The following is an 18,150-nucleotide window of genomic DNA, read 5'->3' as shown; positions in this document are numbered from 1 at the left end:
GAAACAAGCATATAGAAGTAAATTTCCATTTTCTATATAATCAAGTTCATGATGGAGTGATAGAAGTTGTTCACTATATACTTAGAAGTTGTTCTCTTTTGTAATAACCAAATTAGTTAAACTTTGTACAAATTTCAAATAAACGAGACTCTTTAAAATAAAAACGAGACTCTTTAAAATATGGGGCCTTGTACTTCAGATTTTGTTGCACGTGCTTATGACCCACCTTGTTATATGGTTTTGCTCCTTGTTACGAGACTCTCTATTTTACTCGTATATCTTATTTATTTTATCTTATCTTTAGACACTCTATATGATTTTTTGTTGTATCATAATTTTTTCCTTTATTAATATATTTTATGTATCATTAAAAAAAAATTTATAAAACTAAATTGAAACCAAATAACTTTGTATCTACGCATAAATAATACAAATTTAAAGAAAGAGAGAATAAATGTTCATTAATCAACATGCTTTGTGGGAAATTGATCATCGATGAAGTGTGCTGCTAAAACCTTCAACAATGATGTCATGAATACATAGCAATATCATCGTTCCATATAGAAATAAAAGTGAAACCTGACTCATGTTACATGAGATACATACTATCTGCAATACAATAGTAAAACAAAATCAATGTAATATAATTAAATTAAAGCCATCATGAGAAAATGATCACACAAGTAAATTAAATTCAAACAAATAAATCATCTTAAAGAAACTTACTTTAATATATCAGAAACCAAGCTTTCAATGTATAAATGGCTACGAAACGGCAAATGTTTATGAATACTCTCTGCTTTGTTATATCTCCAGTTATAGAAAATTGCAGTCTTAGAATTTGTCAATAATAGAGTATCACTTTTTTCAAACATGCATAATGGCAACAACGAAAACTGCAAGTCATTATAGATTTGAAGATGATATCTAATTTTAAAGAATTGTGTCCAAGACTCCGCAACTCCAAACTCTTTCATTTTCCATATTATAAAATACGATTCTCGGAAATCATGAGAAAAACAAAGATAATCATTTAGGCTATGTTTGGGAGTTTGGAGGGGAGGGGAAGGGAAGGCTTCCGAAAACGAATTTTTAAAAAAATATAGAAAAATATTTAACATTTTTTGAAAAAATGATTTGGTTTAGAATGATAAAAGAGTCATAATCATTACAAAATTTTTAATTTTCAAAATAGTATAACAACCTAAAAGATATTTGGAAAATTTATATAAGCCCTTCAAAATCCTCCAAAACCCTCCTTCAATACAATTTTTGAGTTCCCCCATTTTATGGGGTTTTTGGTGTTATGAATAAAATCAAACCCTCCAAAACCCTCCTACTCAAAATCCTTTTATTCTTTTCACCCAATTCTTCTTATTTTTTAAAGCCCTCCCCTCCCCTTCCCTCCAAACTCCAAAACATAGCCTTAGCACACTCAGATGTGGTTGAACAAATGGTACTTCAATAAAACCCTGAGGAAGAGACAGCCGAGTATGTGTCTCTGTGCCCAAATCAAGTGAGATAATCGCAAATTGTTCGATAGTAATATTGTTGCAATTATAAGGACGAAAAATGGGGTAATTGCATATTGAAAACCAAATAACACAACCACTCACATGCACAAAATGCATCGGGTAATGATGACATATAGGAGAATTTTGAATTTTTCTCCAAACATTATCACCCAACTTGAGAACTTTTACATCTGTTCTATCCTGAACAAAACGCACCAGTTTATAAGTGTCTCTTGAAGTATCGTAACTAAACGTTAAATTTAAAAGGCCGCCATCAATGTTGAACCCACAATCACCTTTGAACCGTATTTCATATACCAGTGTCCTCGTTGCGGGGTTCCAAATACGAAACCACTTCTCTCTACTACTACCATAGGTATAATGACTCAAACAGAGTAACCCATTGCAAGAACCAACTATATAGAAACAATCCTTGTATTTGTCTTGAAAGTAGGGATCATTTGGAACGGTGAAATGAATTGGAGGATTCTGAGATAGACTAACAACTTTTAAGGTTGCGGCATCGCCTTGGGAGGTAGATACAAATGAGATACCTTGATTTCGTGGATATCTATGAAGATGCAATTTGACAAAGTTTGGATTAGAAATGAGAGAGTGAAATGTCTTATTCATACACTTGAATCGAATAACTGATTTGACAGGAAGAAAGGAAAGCACGTCGACAATAAGATCTTGCGGAATGAATACTGGTGATGATGATGATGGTGACATGATGAGAGGGGCTTCGATTGGAGATTCAAGTGGTGGAATACGAGTTTTGAGCTTGTCAAGCGATGGTTTGAAGATCCAGAAACGATTATTGATGGTGAGAAATTGATCTGAGTTGATTTAAAGAAAGGTGTGATCATGAAAAATAGATTGTAATAATTTAATTTGATCAACCTATTATTATCTGAATCTAAATATATCCATACACCCAAAATAGATTGTAACGATTTAATCTATTCAAATCTAAATTCATCCGTACAACTATAAAACCATATTAGTCAAATCTCACTTATTCATTTATTTCGAAGAAGAAAAGGTAAAATTAGAGTGACACCACACAGAAATAGAGCTACACAATTAAAATAGAGTGACACCACACAGAAAAAGCAACATGATAAAATGAAAATAATATTTTGTATATCGATCAATAAAAAAGAAAACAATTTAATTGCAAAAGTTACGTGTTTGTGTTGACCCGACCAAAAGTGTCTAGAATGTAATGCAAATCGATATAAAAGAGAAGATGGTAACTACAATGCTTCTAACTTCCTTTATTCATGAAGAGACCTTCGGAACAATATTTGTGAGCATTAGTTAGTTCAGTGGTAATTGGGATTACATTTGATTGGGAGAACCACGGTTCGATCCCCATAACTGCGTGAGGTTGGAACTACTTGAAGTTAAAACTGACCCCGAATCTGACACTCCTATATGTCAACCAAATCGCAAATTTTTCCATGTAACTACTTTTGTTTAGTTTAGGTAGGAGAGTTATAACTTAATGCCAAACTAAAAATAGTTAAGTCATGAATACAAACCTACACCACAGATTAGATTACATAGACAAATCACTATTCAGTATAGAATTAATAATGAGTATTAGTTCTTGTTCTAAAAGAAAAGTCATCTTCTAACTTAAAATAACATAAAACAAAATCAATAGATTCAGAATTGCCAACTTGATAATAATATCCAATACATAATTATTCAATACTAAAATCAAATAAAAACCATCATAAGAAAAAGATCACACAAGTCAATTAAATTCAAACAAATAAATCATAGTAAAGAAACTTACTTTCAGCGATATGAAACCAAGCTTTCATTGTAATAAGGGCTACCAAACGACCAAAGTATATTCGTACTCTCTGCTTTGTTATATCTCCAGTTATAGAGAATTTTAGTGTTTGGGTTTGTCATTAATAGAGTATTTCTCTTCTCAGATATGCATAATGGCAGCAGCCTAATCTGCCAGTTACAAAAGTTATCATATATTTGAAGATCATGATATCTAATTTTAAAGAATTGTGTCCAAGACTCTTCAACTCCAAATTCCTTCATTTTCCATATTATAAAATGAGTTTTTCTAAAATCATGAGAAAAACAAAGACTATCTTTTAACACACTCAGATATGGTAAAACAAATGGCACTTCAATAAAACCCTGCGGAAGAGATAACCGAGTATGTGTCTCTGCGCCCAAATCAAGTGAAATAACCCAAAATTGTTGGATAGTAATATTCTTGCAATTATAAGGACGAGAAGATGGGTAATTGCGAATTGCCAACCAAATAACACTACCACTCAGATTCACAAAATGCAATGGGAAAGGATGCCATATAGGAGAATTTTGAATATTTTTCCAAACATTATCACCCAACTTGAGAACTTTTACCTCTGTTCTATCAGGAATAAAATGCACCAGCATATAAGTGTCCGTTGAACTATCATAACCAAACGTCAAATTATAAAGGCCTGCATCACCGCTGGCTGGTAATTTACCTGATAATATCCTAGTTGCGGGGTTCCAAAAACGAATCCACGTCTCTGCCTTGCTACCACCGAAAACATGATGACCCAAACATAGTAATCCATTGCAGGAACCAACGATATAGAAACAGTGTTTGTATTTGTGATGATAGTAAGGATGATTTGGAAGGGTTAAACGAGGTGGAGGATTCTCTGACAGACGAAAAACTGTGAAGGTGGCGTTATCGCTTTGAGACGGGTATATAAGTGAGGCGTCTTGATTTCGTGAATATCTATGAAGATGCAAATTGACAAAGGTGGGATCAGAGACGAGAGAGTGGAATTTCCTACTCATGCATGTAAATCGAATGACTGATTTTACCGGAAGAAAGGAAAACACTTCAACAATAAGATCGTGCGGGATGAATATTGGTGATGGTGGCATGATGAGAGGGCGCTTCGATTGGTGATTCATGTGACTATGTTAGAGTTTTGAGAAGGTTATTGTACGCATGCACAGGATTGAGGAGGAAGGTTTAAGAAATTTTGGTAGGGTTTGGGTTCTTTTTAAGTTGATTTAACGAGTGTATATGAGAAATAATTATAATATTATTTTTTTAAATAATTATATGAAAAATACTATAAACTATACATATAGAATATTCATATGGGTAATTTTTGGCTAAATATAATAATGATAATAGGATAGAGAGATATTAAGTGTACAATGATTTATTTATTTTTTTAGAAAAAAATTATTTTGAACATGGATTTTTATTGAAAAGTGAAGGGTTCTGAAGGGTCATTAATTTATGAAGTAATCTAATGAAAATATAGATTATTTTTTTAAAATTACTGTTATAAACTAAATTAAAACTATATAGAGATCAAAGAGAGGTAGAGAAGAAAGAGAGTAATATTATCTTATCTTATTTTAAGTGTGCTTTACATTGCAATATGAATCTCTATTTATATGACACAAGGGAGATAGAAAATCACATATATTAAACACATATTAAGTATGGAATAGGAAGATGAAAGACTAGGAGATGGATGAACATCCACTAACATAAATATTCATAACACTCCCCATTGGATGTCCATTGAGGATATGCCTCGTTAAAACCTTACTAGAAAAAATCCAGTGGGAAAAAATCTAGTGAAGGAAAAAGAGTACAATATATATCCTTTCATTTCTCCCCCTCAGTTGAACAATCATTTCTTTGATGAAGACCAATCTTTGGTACTAGTTGATTAAAAATTCTACTTGGGAGTGACTTTGTGAAAAGATCTGCAAGGTTATCACATGAACAGATTTGTTGGATGCTTATATGTCCATTCTTTTGAAGATCATGAGTAAAAAAGAATTTTGGGGAAATGTGTTTTGTCCGGTCCCCTTTAATGTAATCATCTTTTAACTGAGTGATGCATGCATTATTATCTTCATATATGGTCGTTGTGTTTAATTTTTCAGAAGATAAACCACAAGTATTTTGGATGTGCTAAATTAAGGATCTCAACCAAACGCATTCTTGACTCGCCTCATGTAATGCTAAAAGTTCTGCATGATTAGATGATGTTGCTGCTATGGTTTGTTTCACCGATCTCCATGAAATAGCTGTACCCCGACATGTAAACAAATAACCTGTTTGTGATCTACCATTGTGAGGATCTGACAAGTAACATGCATCTGCATAACCCGTTAATTCGAATCTGGATACTTTTGTATAAAACAAACCCATGTCTATTGTACCTCTAAGGTAACGAAGTATATGTTTTACGCCGCTCCAATGCCTTCGTGTAGGTGAAGAACTCTATCTTGCTAATAGATTTACAACAAATGATATATCAGGACGTGTATAATTAGCAAGGTACATTAGTGCTCCAATTACACTGAGATATGGTACTTCAGGACCAAGCAATTCTTCATCCTTTTCTCGAGGTCTAAAAGGATCTTTCTCCACATATAATGATCTAACAACCATTGGAGTAGACAACGGGTGACATTTGTCCATATAGAAGTGTTTTAACACTTTTTCTATATAGCCTTCTTGATGTACAAATATTCTTTTGTCCAAATGTTCAATTTGCAAACCTAGACATAATTTTGTCTTTCCTAGGTCCTTCATCTCAAACTCTTTCTTTAAACAATTCATAGCTTTTGGGAGCTCTTCAGAAGTTCTGATAATATTTATGTCATCCACATAGACAGCTATTATTGCAAATTCCTTTCCTGATCTTTTTATAAAAATACAGGGACAAATAAAGTTATTTGTATATCCTTCTCTAAGCAAATATTCACTAAGATGATTATACCACATTCGTCCAGAATGTTTCAGCCCATAGAGATACTTGTTTAATCTTATGGAGTAGCGTTCTCGAGATTCAGAGTTGTGTGTATCTGGTATATTGAACCCTTCAGGGAGTTTCATGTAAATTTCACTATCAAGTGAGCCATACAGATAAGCTGTTACAACATACATCATATGTAAATTAAGCCCTTCATGTGCTACTAGGCTTATTAGATATCGAAAAGTGCTTGCATCCATTACAGGTGAATATGTCTCATCAAAATCAATTCCAGGTCTTTGGGAAAACCCTTGAGCGACAAGCCGAGCTTTGTATCTCACAATTTCACCTTTTTCATTTTGTTTTCGTACGGAAACCCATCTGTATCCAACTAGCTTCACACCTTCAGGTGTTCGGACTACAGGTCCAAAAACTTGTCTTTTGTAGAGTGAGTTTAATTGTGCTTCAATTGCATCTTTTCATTTTGGCCAATCCTCACTTTGTCTACAAATTTTTATAGACGTTGGTTCCTGATCCTCTTTGTCATTTATCTCATTTAGCGCTATATTGTATGCAAAAACATCATCAATGTCGACTTCATTTCGGTTCCATTGTATTCCATTTTGGGCATAATTTATCGAGATCTCTTTATTTTCATCAGTTTCAGGTACTTGATCAATCTCTTCTAGAGATGAAATGTTTATTATGTCTGAAGGATTTTCTATATCCTCACTTGGGTCATCTTTATTCTTAGCTCCCTTTCTTGTTCGAGGATTTTTATCTTTGGAACCGATTGGTCTACCACGCTTCAGGTGTGGTTGAGACTCATTTGATTGTCCAACAGGGATATCAATTTTTATTGGAACATTTGCAGCTGGTATATATGATTTAGTCACACCTTTTGGATCAGTGAATGCATTTGGTAATTGATTTGCTAAGTTTTGCAGCTGAATTATCTTTTGAACTTCTAGTTCACATTGTTTTGTTCGAGGATCAAGATGAGATAATGATAATTCATTCCAACTGATCTCTTTTTCCAGCTTCTTATTCTCTCCCCCTAATGCTGGAAATTTGATTCATCAAAATGACAATCAGCAAAACGAGCATTGAATAAATCTCCTGTTGTTGGTTCGAGGTACTTTAGAATAGATGGAGATTCATATCCAACATATATTCCCATCCTCCTTTGAGGACCCATCTTATTGAGCTATGGTAGAGAAATTGGAACATACACCGCACATCCAAAAATTCTTAGATGGGAAATATTAGGTTCTTTCCAAAAACTAATTGTAAAGGGGAAGGGGTGTGGTAACTCGTTGGCCTGATGCGAATCAATGTTGCAGCATCTAAAATTGCATGTCCCCAAGCAGAAATTGGGATTTTGCATCTCATAATCAATGGTCTTGCAATTAATTTTATTCTTTTAATAAATGATTCCGCAAGTCCATTTTGTGTATGAACATGTGCTATTGGATGTTCAATGTCAATTCCAATAGACATACAATACTCATTAAATACTTGAGATGAAAATTCTCCAGCATTATCAAGACGAATTTTTTTGACAGGATAATCCAGGAAATGAGCTCTTATTCAAATCAGTTGAGCTAGAAATCTCGCAAACGCCTCGTTGCAAGTTGACAACAAACAAAACATGTGACCATCTCTAGTTGATGCATCAATTAAAACCATAAAATATCTAAATGGTCCACATGATGGGTGTATTGGCTCACAAATATCACCGTGTATACGCTCTAAAAAACTGATAGATTCATTTCTAGTTTTTGTTTGTGATGGCCGAATTATCAACTTCCCCTGCGAGCAAGAGTTGGATGAAAAGTTATTTGATTGAATAATTTTGCTACTCATTAATTGATGACCGCATGAGTTTTCAATTATTTTTCGCATCATTATATAACCGGGATGACCCAACCGGTCATGCCAAATTAGAAATTTATCATTATTTGTAAACTTCTGGTTTACAGTTGTATGTGCTTCAGTTGTACTAATATAAGTGTAGTACAAGCCAAAGGATAAAGTCGGTAGCTCTTCCATTACACATTTTGTGTCCAAATTATATTTTGTAATACAAAGATATTCAATCCCTCCATCATCTCCTGTTTCAATATGGTATCCATTCAGACGGATATCTTTGAAACTCAATAAATTTCTATGAGACTTGGGTGAATATAATGCAATATCAATATGCAATATTGTTCCTCCACGTAATAACATATTGGCTCTTCCGGAGCCTTCGATTATTTTTGAGGTGCCAGATATAGTACTGACATCAGTCTTTCGATTCACTAAATTAAAAAAATATCTTGTATTCTTGAGAATTGTGTGGGTTGTTGCACTGTGAGCAAGACACATATCTTCATTACTGGTGCTAGTTTCCATATTCATTCTAAGAACAATAATAATTTTTATCAATAAGTTATAAGCACGTATCAAAAAACAAAAGTTGTTTAAATAGTAACTTATGTAAACAAACGAGTAGAAAACACACTATAATATTATTAGAAAATAAAATTCAAAACATCCATAAAACTTAAAAGTTAAATTTCCATAAATTTTATTTCTTGACACTTCCATCTCCAATAATGTGATCAATTTTTCCATCTGGATCAGCAAAGAAGTCACCAATATCTAAATGGGAAACATCCATATTACTGTAATCTGGATCATCATCTTCATTAGCAAAGTGAGTCTCAATCCTTTCCTTTTTATTTTTCAGTGATTTTTGATAAAGATCAATAAGGTGTTTTGGAGTACGACAAGTGCGACCCCAATGACCTTTTCCTCCACTGCGATAGCAAGTATTTTCATTTGTTTTGCTACTCTGACCCTCTTTTTCATTTTTTTCAACATTTTTCCACTTCGGGTGGAAATATGTATTTTTATGAGTTCCATTGCGACCACGATCAAAACCAAGACCATGAGCATAATTACGACCACGACCACGACCCCGTGCGCTTGCACGACCGCGACCATAATTTTTCCTATAGTGGTTGTGCCTTGCCACATTCACTTCTGGGAATGGAGCTGTACCAGTGGGACGGGCCTCGTGATTTTTCATCAATAGTTCATTATTTTGCTCAGCCACAAGAAGACAACATATTAGATCAGAATATTTATTAAATCCTTTTTCTCGATATTGCTGCTGCAAGAGCACATTGGATGCATGAAAAGTGGAAAAAAAATTCTAACATATCTTCATCAGTTACTTTTTCTCCACATAATATCAATTTAGAAGTTATTCTAAACATTGCAAAATTATAATCACTTACACTTTTAAAATCCTGCAAACATAAATGCATCCACTCATATCGAGCTTTCGGTAGGATAACTGTTTTTTTATGATCATAACTATCTTTCAAATTTTTCCACAAGACATGTGGGTCAGTTACGGTAAGATATTCATTTTTAAGATCCTCATGAAGGTGACGACGAAGGAATATCATGGCTTTTTCCTTTTGTTGATCAGATGATTTATTTCCTTCTTTAATAGTGTCACTGTGACCTTCTGCGCTTAAATGAATTTGGGCGTCTAGAGCCCATGTCAAATAGTTCTTTCCCGAAATATCAAGAGCTCCAAAATCCAATTTAGTAAGATTTGACATTTAGTAGTTCTATCATAAAAATAAAAAGATTATTATAATGAGATAATTATCATAAAGACATTATTAATATGTAAAATAACACTTTTGTAAATTCTGATATTTAGAAATAACACAATAGAAAACTAGATTGTCAGATTAGTCTTAAAATTATCTATAAAAAAATATCAATTTAGTGACAAATTACATTTTACATATTTTCATTTCCTTTCTTTTGGAGAAACAAAAAGAAATTGGTCCGTCTTAAACGAAAAATAGCAAATAGAGCATTATAAATTCTTCGGGAACTATACACTGTTATTTTGCTATTCTTCGTGAATGCTTTATTTTATAAGTTCTTCAGGAACTCGAATGCTTTATCAGTTCTTCAAGAACTATATAATGTTATTTGTTATAAACAATTCTCTAAAAAATATATATAACCATCCTTCTGGGATGCGTTAAAATTATATGTGTTGTTCTTCTGGAATGACAAACTTTATATGAGTATGTTAAACTAAATTAGATAAAATATTAAAAATTAAAAAATTGTTAGATCGATCCAAAAAGATCTTTAAGCGTATAAAAAGTACGGTCCATCCTTAGAACTATATAATAACTTCAAACATCTTGAGACCACCTGATTATGCATAGTGTTTATGCCTTCTGGAATAACATAAAAATAATATATAATATATATACAAAGCGAAAGAATCATACCTGAGAGCTGCGTGTTGATAACGTGTTATAAACTAAATTAAAACTATATAGAGATCAAAGAGAGGTAGAGAAGAAAGAGAGTAATATTATTTTATCTTATTTCAAGTGTGCTTTATATTGCAATATGGATCTCTGTTTATAGGACTCAAGGGAGATAGAAAGTCACATATATTAAACACATATTAAGTATGGAATAGGAAGATGAAAGACTAGGAGATGGATGGACATCCACTAACATATATATTCATAACAATAACCATGTTTTAGAAAACAATAAAAAAACCATAATTTGGGAAAATTTACACAAATGACGACCAGGTTTGGTAGGACATCCAGGTGCGTGAGCCATCTGAGATGGCGCCTACTCTTAAAAAATTAGTGAATGCGCCATATGGGATGGCGTCAATGTTGTTCCTTTTTAAGGTTGTCATCTTAGATGTCGCCTATGTGTTAGGGTTTACACATATGAGCCATCTGAGATGACTCCTATGTGTTAGGGCTTTTTCTATAATCTCACCCGTTGAAATTTCCAACTAACATAAACCAATGTGTATTTTTGAATGATTATTTTGCAGACATATTTAGAACGTTATAAAAAGTTCCTTGAAAAAAAAGAAACTCAAAATTTGATTTCTAAGTCGAGATTTTCATTACTTTTATTATTATCTTTTAAAATTTTAAAAAATCATATTTAATTATTCTTATTTTTAAAAATTCTAAAATTTGGTCAATAAATATTTTACAATATTCTAAACATGTATGAAAAAAGTTATTCAAAAATTTAAAAATTAAAGAATAATTAAACCATTTTCAATGTTTTAGAAAATAATATGGACCAAAACAAAATGCATTAAAATTTTATAGAGACCAAAATATATCATTTTTTAAATAAGAACTAAAAGTAAAATTTAACGTATTTATAAGGAACAAAAACATATTTAACCCTAATTAATATGATATATATGACATAAGTTGATTGATCACATAAATGTCTTATGTGCAGGGTATATAAAAATGAAAGATTTGAAAGAAGACATTATTGAAGCAATTACATACCGTATTATAAAATGAGAAGGAATTATACTTCAATATATCATGGAGATTATATTATTTTGGGATAGGATTGTGTAATGCCTTTGGGAAGAGACATGTACACTTCCTCAGTCAAATCTCCATGTAAGAAAGCATTGTGAACATCTAATTGATAGAGATGCATGTTTAAAGTAGAGGCAAGAGCAAGTATGAGTCTTACAGTGGTTAGTTTAATGAAAGGAGAGTAGGTGTCAAAGAAATCGATACCTTGTACTTGATTAAAGCCTTGAGCAACTAACCTTGCCTTGTGTCTTTCTAATGTGCCATCTGAATTAAATTTGGTTTTGTAAACCCATTTACAGCCTATACATTTCTTACCTAGGGGCAGAGGCATGAACTGCCATGTTTTGTTATTGGTCAAAGCTTGAAGTTCATCATTCATGGCTTTGTTCCAATGAGGATGAATGCAATCTTGCTTGTATGAAGTAGGGTCAGAAGATGTAGATATATCAGATATAAATTGAAGTATGCAGGGGAAAGAGATTTATATGAAACAAAGTCAGATATATCATACAATGCATTAGTGGAAGCAGTATTGCAAATAAAATCTTTAAGGTGTGCAGGAGCAGATTTTGTTCTAAAGGATTTTATGATATTAATAGTGGCAGAATCAGTATTTGTAACAGAAACAGTAATGTCATGGGGATCAATATTTGCATCAGAATCATTACCAATAACATAATCTGAAGCATTACTTGTAGCATGATCAATTTTATAATCATGAGTATTACTATTATTCGCATTTTAGTGGCTATTATCATTTTGATCCATAGACTGAGTAGGTGTTTCAGTATTATGAGGTAAGTTAGTATTACTGGTAGGAAGGTGATTTGTGAGCTGATTATTGGGTTTAGATTTAGGTGTGGATGGGGAAGGTTCTATGTCAAATAGGAAAGGTATGGTGGAGATATCATGGTCAATGTTTGAAGGGTTGGGTGTAGAGAGACATGGTGTGTAAGGGAAAATGGTTTCATAAAACACACAATTTCTAGAAGTAAAAACCCGTCTACTGTTAAGGTCAAATAAGAGGTATCCTTTGATACCTAAGGTAAATCCTAAGAAAATGAATTTGGTAGCACGAGGGTCTAATTTATCCCTATGTCTTAATAAAGTGGAGGCATAGGATAAGCATCCAAAAGTTCTAAGGTTATTGAATGAAGGACAGGTGTTGAAAAGAAGGTTTTAGGAAGTTTTGTTTTGCAAAACAGGGCTAGTTAACCTATTGATGAGATATATGGCATGGCATGGAGAATAAGACCATAAACATTTAGGTAAATTAGCATAGAATAGGAGGGCTCTAGTTACATTCAAAAGGTGCCTATGTTTTCACTCAACAATAGAGTTTTGTTGTGGTGTTTCAACACAACTCCTTTGGTGTAGAATGCCTAAAGAAACATAGTAAAAGGGCATGAGGAATCATGTGCAATTGTCAGTCCTAATGGTTTTGATATTGCATTTGAACTGTGTATGACAATAAGATATGAAGTTTTTTAATGTGAACCCGAGTTTCAGATTTGGAATGCATAAGTAAAGTCCAAGTATATCTAGAATGATCACCCACAATAGTGAGAAAATACTAAAAACCATCTAAGGAGGGAATGGATATGGGACCCCATATGTCCATATGGACTAAATCAAAACAATTAGAAGAAACAGAATTACTTAAGGGAAAGGATAATTTGCATTGTTTAGCTAAATGGAAAGCATTACAAGTTGTAGTCTTATTAAAGGTAATATCATGGAATTGTTGAGACATGTTTTGAAGAACATCAACAGAGGAATGTCCTAATCTATAATGCCATAAGGCAGCATTGTGGCTAGTATTATTAGAATAAACCGAAACAACATAATTATGTAAGATAGCAGCATTGGTAGAGGGGTGAGCAAGAGGTGTCCTGTGCAGAATGTAGATATTATGCACTTGTGTCACAGGTCCAATCATCTCCTTGGTACACACATCCTGAATTTGACAGGAATTGTGTAAGAAAGAGATCTTGTATCTAGAGGTGCTGCATGGTTTTGAAATTAAAATAAGACTGAATCTAAATGCAGGTATGAAAAAGACTTGTTTTAGGTGAAAAGATTTATCAAAGGTAATAGTCCCACAAAAATTAGCAGACAAACTAGAACCATTAGGTAAGTTAATGGAAACAGGTGTTATGGCAATAATGTTTGAAAAGTAATGAATAAAAGGACATACATAGTGTGAGCACCAGAATCTAAAATCCACATAGAGGGATGATTGAAAATACTTCCTGTTTGTACAATATCTGATATGAGGGTTGTATCTGAAGGAGCATCTTTTTCTGTCGTGGCATGTTGTGTGTCCTTGCGAGATTGTTGAAGAAGATGCACAAGATGTTTATAATCTTCTTTAGAAATGCCTGTGTCCTTGTTTGGAGGCTATGCAGCTTTATTGTCAGAAGCACTTTTGGGATTATTGTTTCTATAACCTGATGAAAAACCGTGTTTGAAATAGCAAGTGTCAATGGTGTGGTTAGTCTTGTGACAGTTTGTACAAATCATTGATGACTTGGAGGTTCCTTTGGGTTTAGGTTTGGCATTGGGACCGCTTGTAGCAAGAACAGTAGGGGATGGTGATGGTGATGGTGAAGGAAGGATTTGTTGTTGAGCAATTAGGGAATAGACTCTGCTATTGTTGGGAAGAGGATCAAGTAAAAGAATCTGTGTGCGAATGGTATGATAGTTGTCATTAAGACCCTTCAAGAAAAACGTTATATATTACATATGCTTATAATTGCGTACAACTTTAGCTAGCTCCCAAGTGCAGGGATTAGGACAAGTGCAAGAAGGTGTAGGCCTAAGGTCTTCTAATTCATCCCATAAGATTTTTAGGGCAGTGTAATAAGTAGATAAAGTGCGATCTCCCTTTTGTATGGAATGTATTTCACGGAGAAGATCAGAAAAACGGAAGTGGTTACCTTTTGTGAATCTTTCACGAAGATCCTCCCATAGCTTGAAGGCGGAAATAAAGCAAATCGTGCTTTGAGCGATGTGAGGTGACAGAGTCCGATTGATCCAAGATAACACCATACTATTTGCGCGTTCCCATAGCTCATAATTGGCATCGTTCAGCGAAAGTTTCTTGGTTCTCCCATTGATGAAAGAGAGCTTGTTCTTGGATGTTAGGGCACGACACATCGACTTGCTCCAATTGTGATAATTATTATCATCAAGAGGAGGAGAGACAATCGTAGCACCCGGATTCTCGCCAGGATGTAGATAGTATGGATCTCTTAGATTGAGGGTGGGATCTGTGATTTTTGTTTTAGGTGATTTAGGAATTTTCAAATCCTGTTCAGAGTCTTGATCAGAAGCCATGATAGTGGAATGAAAAAGGTGATAGAAATTGAACACAGGAAGGAAAGAAAAGGGATGATGTAAAGAACATTATGAAAAAGAGTTTATGTGCGGAAGGTGAAGATAAAGACGATGATGAGATGATATTCTACCGATACCATATTACAAGATGAAGATGCATCTTGGAGAAGATAAAGTTGTAAAAGGAAAAGTTTGAATTGAATTACTTTGCCGCCCTTTTTCTCATTGAATTGGAAAATGAGGTGAATACATCATATATGTAGAACCTAGAATGAAAAGTTGCTAGTATGTTTCAAGTGGTGGAAGGAAGGTAGAAGGAAGATGTGCTTCTAAAATGGTATCCGCCGGTGGAGAATTGGGTTAAATTGAACACGGATGGGGCAAGTAAGGATAATGGAAAAGCATGTTATGGCGGGATTATCTGTGATAACCTTGGTAGAACTGTGGGAGGTTTTTCGAAAAACATTGGTCGGTGTAATGCTTCCCGTGCAAAACTCTGGGTGATTTTAGAAGGTTTAAAAATTACGAGGAGACTAGGGTATCGGAAGGTGGATCTTAACATTGATTCTAGCTCCATTGCTAAAACTTTGAATGATTGAAAGACCATGGAAGTGGATAGTCATATAATGTTTCTCCAAATCTATAAGCTGATGGAGGCTCATGATGAAGTGATTGTAACTCATATTTATCAAGAAGCTAATCAATGCGCTAATGCTCTTGCTAGAGATGGCGATGATCATTTGGTTGACTTGGAATTCAGTGAAAATGCTCCAACTAGCATTGCTCAGTTAGTTTATCAGGATATGTAGGGAGTGTTCTCGAGGTTTACTGTTGTTTAGTTTTTTTCCTCTTTCGGGCTTCCACCCTCTTTGTAACAAAAAAAAAAAGAATTCAAATTTTGGGTAAAATAATTTTTAATCTGATTTTACTTACCTCTCCACTGAACTCTCGATTAGTAAAACAATTTCCTCTTAGAATCAATGAGTTAAAAAAGAGTGTGAATAAGAAAATTAAAATAAAAAACATAATTATAACTATTTTTCTTCAAAAAGATATAAATAAAGGCTTTATATAATTTCTTTAAAAACTTGCTATATTAATTATTAACGAAATTTATGTATGAGGTATATATGTGTTTAATATTAATAAGTTTAATAAATTTTTATTTTCATTTTGATAAAAAATTAGGAGAACATTCCGGTTTCTTTAAATTTAATTGGGCACGATACCTTCATCCAATCAAATATGATCATTCATTGTCATGTCATCTTTTAAATAATTTTATTTTAAAATAAATTAAAATTTTTAATTGCCCTAAAGTTACGGATACCCAACTACTTAACATAAGTATCTAAGAATTTGTCAAAAAAATTAATTTTTTAGTCCTTATAAAATTATTTTACAAAGTAGATTTAATTTATGGTGAAATAAACCCATGTTCAATTATTCTTTTATATTTTAATTTTTTTAGACTTTTGTTATTAGGATTCAACTATTCAAATAATCAGTCTCCTCACTCCATCTCTCTCGCAACGTACTCCAATGGCGTCACTATCACCGGAATTCCTCCCTGATGAACTGATTGCAGAAGTATTATCATGTCTTACAGTAAAGCTACTGTTGCGATTGAAGTATGTGTCTAAGTCATGGAAATCCCTCATCTCCGATCCCACCTTTGTCAAATTACACATTCATCGATCTTCACATCATGCATATTTTACGCTTGTATGTTCCCCTGATTTCATTGTAGCATCCCTCACATTTTATCCTTTGTTTAAAACCTCTCCAATCATTTTCACACTTCCCAAAGATCCTTACTATAATGAATTCCATTATGTTGTTGGTTCCTGCAATGGATTGCTATGCTTGTTACGCAAGTCTTTGGTCAATGGAGAAATTAAGAAGACATGGTTTCGCATTTGGAACCCGACTACAAGGACAATATCACAGACATTAGGTTCTTTTCGTGATGACGATCCAACTCCAAGTATACCTTATACTTTCACGTTTGGTTGTGATGAATCAACCCACACACACTACAAAAAAGTATACCTTCTTACCAGTATCTTTACTCTTAGGTGGCATTTTACCTATTTTATTATTCATCAACAAAGATAATAAATTCATTAAGATCAATATATATTCATTAACAAATTTAATAGATATTCATTAACACATAAATAGATATTCATTAACAAATTTAATATATATTCATTAACAAATTTAATAGATATTACATTCAATGTTTAGTTATTCTTCATCTTCGTTATCCATATCATTCTCTTCGTCATTCTCTTCGTCATTTTCTTCATTATTGTCATCGGATTCAAACTCTTCATCATTCTCTTCATCCACATTATTTTCAACCAACAATATAGATGCATCAACTTGATGTCCCTCAACAGTTGTATCAGACAAACTTGTAATGTCTTCAGCTGCAACTACTTCATTAATTTGATCAACATCATCAACTTGATATGCAACATCTTCCACTTGATCGCCATTTTCATTATGACCTTGCAGTTTTGTTTTTATTACAACACACCATCCTCTTTTACGTGTTACAAATGAAGGATAAAGTACATAATAAACTTGCCTAACAATATGTGACATTATGAAAGGGTCATACACTTTGTATTTCCGGTTCATTTGAATCTCAACAGTACCGTATGACTTGTCTATTTTTGTGCCTCTACTTGGATCATACCATTCACAATAATTCATAATGATGTATAAAACTATTAGAATTTTTTTAATAAAACTATTTTTATAAAATATTCTATTAGAAATTTTTTAATAAAACTATTTTTAAAATATTCTACTTGTAAAACATATTCTATTAGAAATTTTTTAATAAAACTATTTTTATAAAATATATACAAAAATGATGTATTTTTAATTATAGTTTGTTTATATTTCTATTTTTCAAAAAAATAACTTACTTTATATAAACATAAAAATATTCTATTTTTAAAAAAAATTTAATATAATTATAAAAAAAAAAGGTTCGATGTATAAAACTATTCTCTTTTTAATATTTTATTTTCATAATTCATAATATAAAAATATTATCTTTTTATTATAAACATAAAAAATTTATTTTCTATATATCCAAAAATA

General features: G+C 32.7%; 3 protein-coding genes across 3 annotated transcripts; all 3 read right to left on the bottom strand.

Moving 5' to 3' along the window:
• Positions 1-605: 605 nt before the first annotated feature.
• Positions 606-2,246, bottom strand: LOC131598253 (F-box/kelch-repeat protein At3g23880-like). The gene is made up of 3 exons (XM_058870871.1): positions 1,617-2,246; positions 727-896; positions 606-609 (listed from the first exon to the last, which is right to left on the bottom strand). The coding sequence occupies exons 1-3, from the start codon at positions 2,244-2,246 to the stop codon at positions 606-608; spliced, it is 804 nt and encodes a 267-aa protein (XP_058726854.1).
• Positions 2,247-3,323: 1,077 nt separating this feature from the next.
• On the bottom strand, positions 3,324-4,466 carry LOC131598252 (F-box protein CPR1-like). Its single transcript, XM_058870870.1, has one exon. It carries the CDS (start codon positions 4,464-4,466, stop codon positions 3,324-3,326), a length of 1,143 nt encoding a protein of 380 aa, XP_058726853.1.
• A 4,386-nt stretch (positions 4,467-8,852) lies between these two features.
• On the bottom strand, positions 8,853-9,900 carry LOC131598251 (uncharacterized). The gene is made up of 2 exons (XM_058870869.1): positions 9,568-9,900; positions 8,853-9,440 (listed from the first exon to the last, which is right to left on the bottom strand). Exons 1-2 carry the CDS (start codon positions 9,898-9,900, stop codon positions 8,853-8,855), a joined length of 921 nt encoding a protein of 306 aa, XP_058726852.1.
• Positions 9,901-18,150: the final 8,250 nt, after the last annotated feature.

Source organism: Vicia villosa, linkage group LG4, assembly GCF_029867415.1.
Source record: "Vicia villosa cultivar HV-30 ecotype Madison, WI linkage group LG4, Vvil1.0, whole genome shotgun sequence".
In the NCBI taxonomy this organism is placed as follows: domain Eukaryota; kingdom Viridiplantae; phylum Streptophyta; class Magnoliopsida; order Fabales; family Fabaceae; genus Vicia; species Vicia villosa.
Note: the sequence above shows the minus strand (reverse complement) of the source record. Positions and strands in the feature narration are given on the sequence as shown.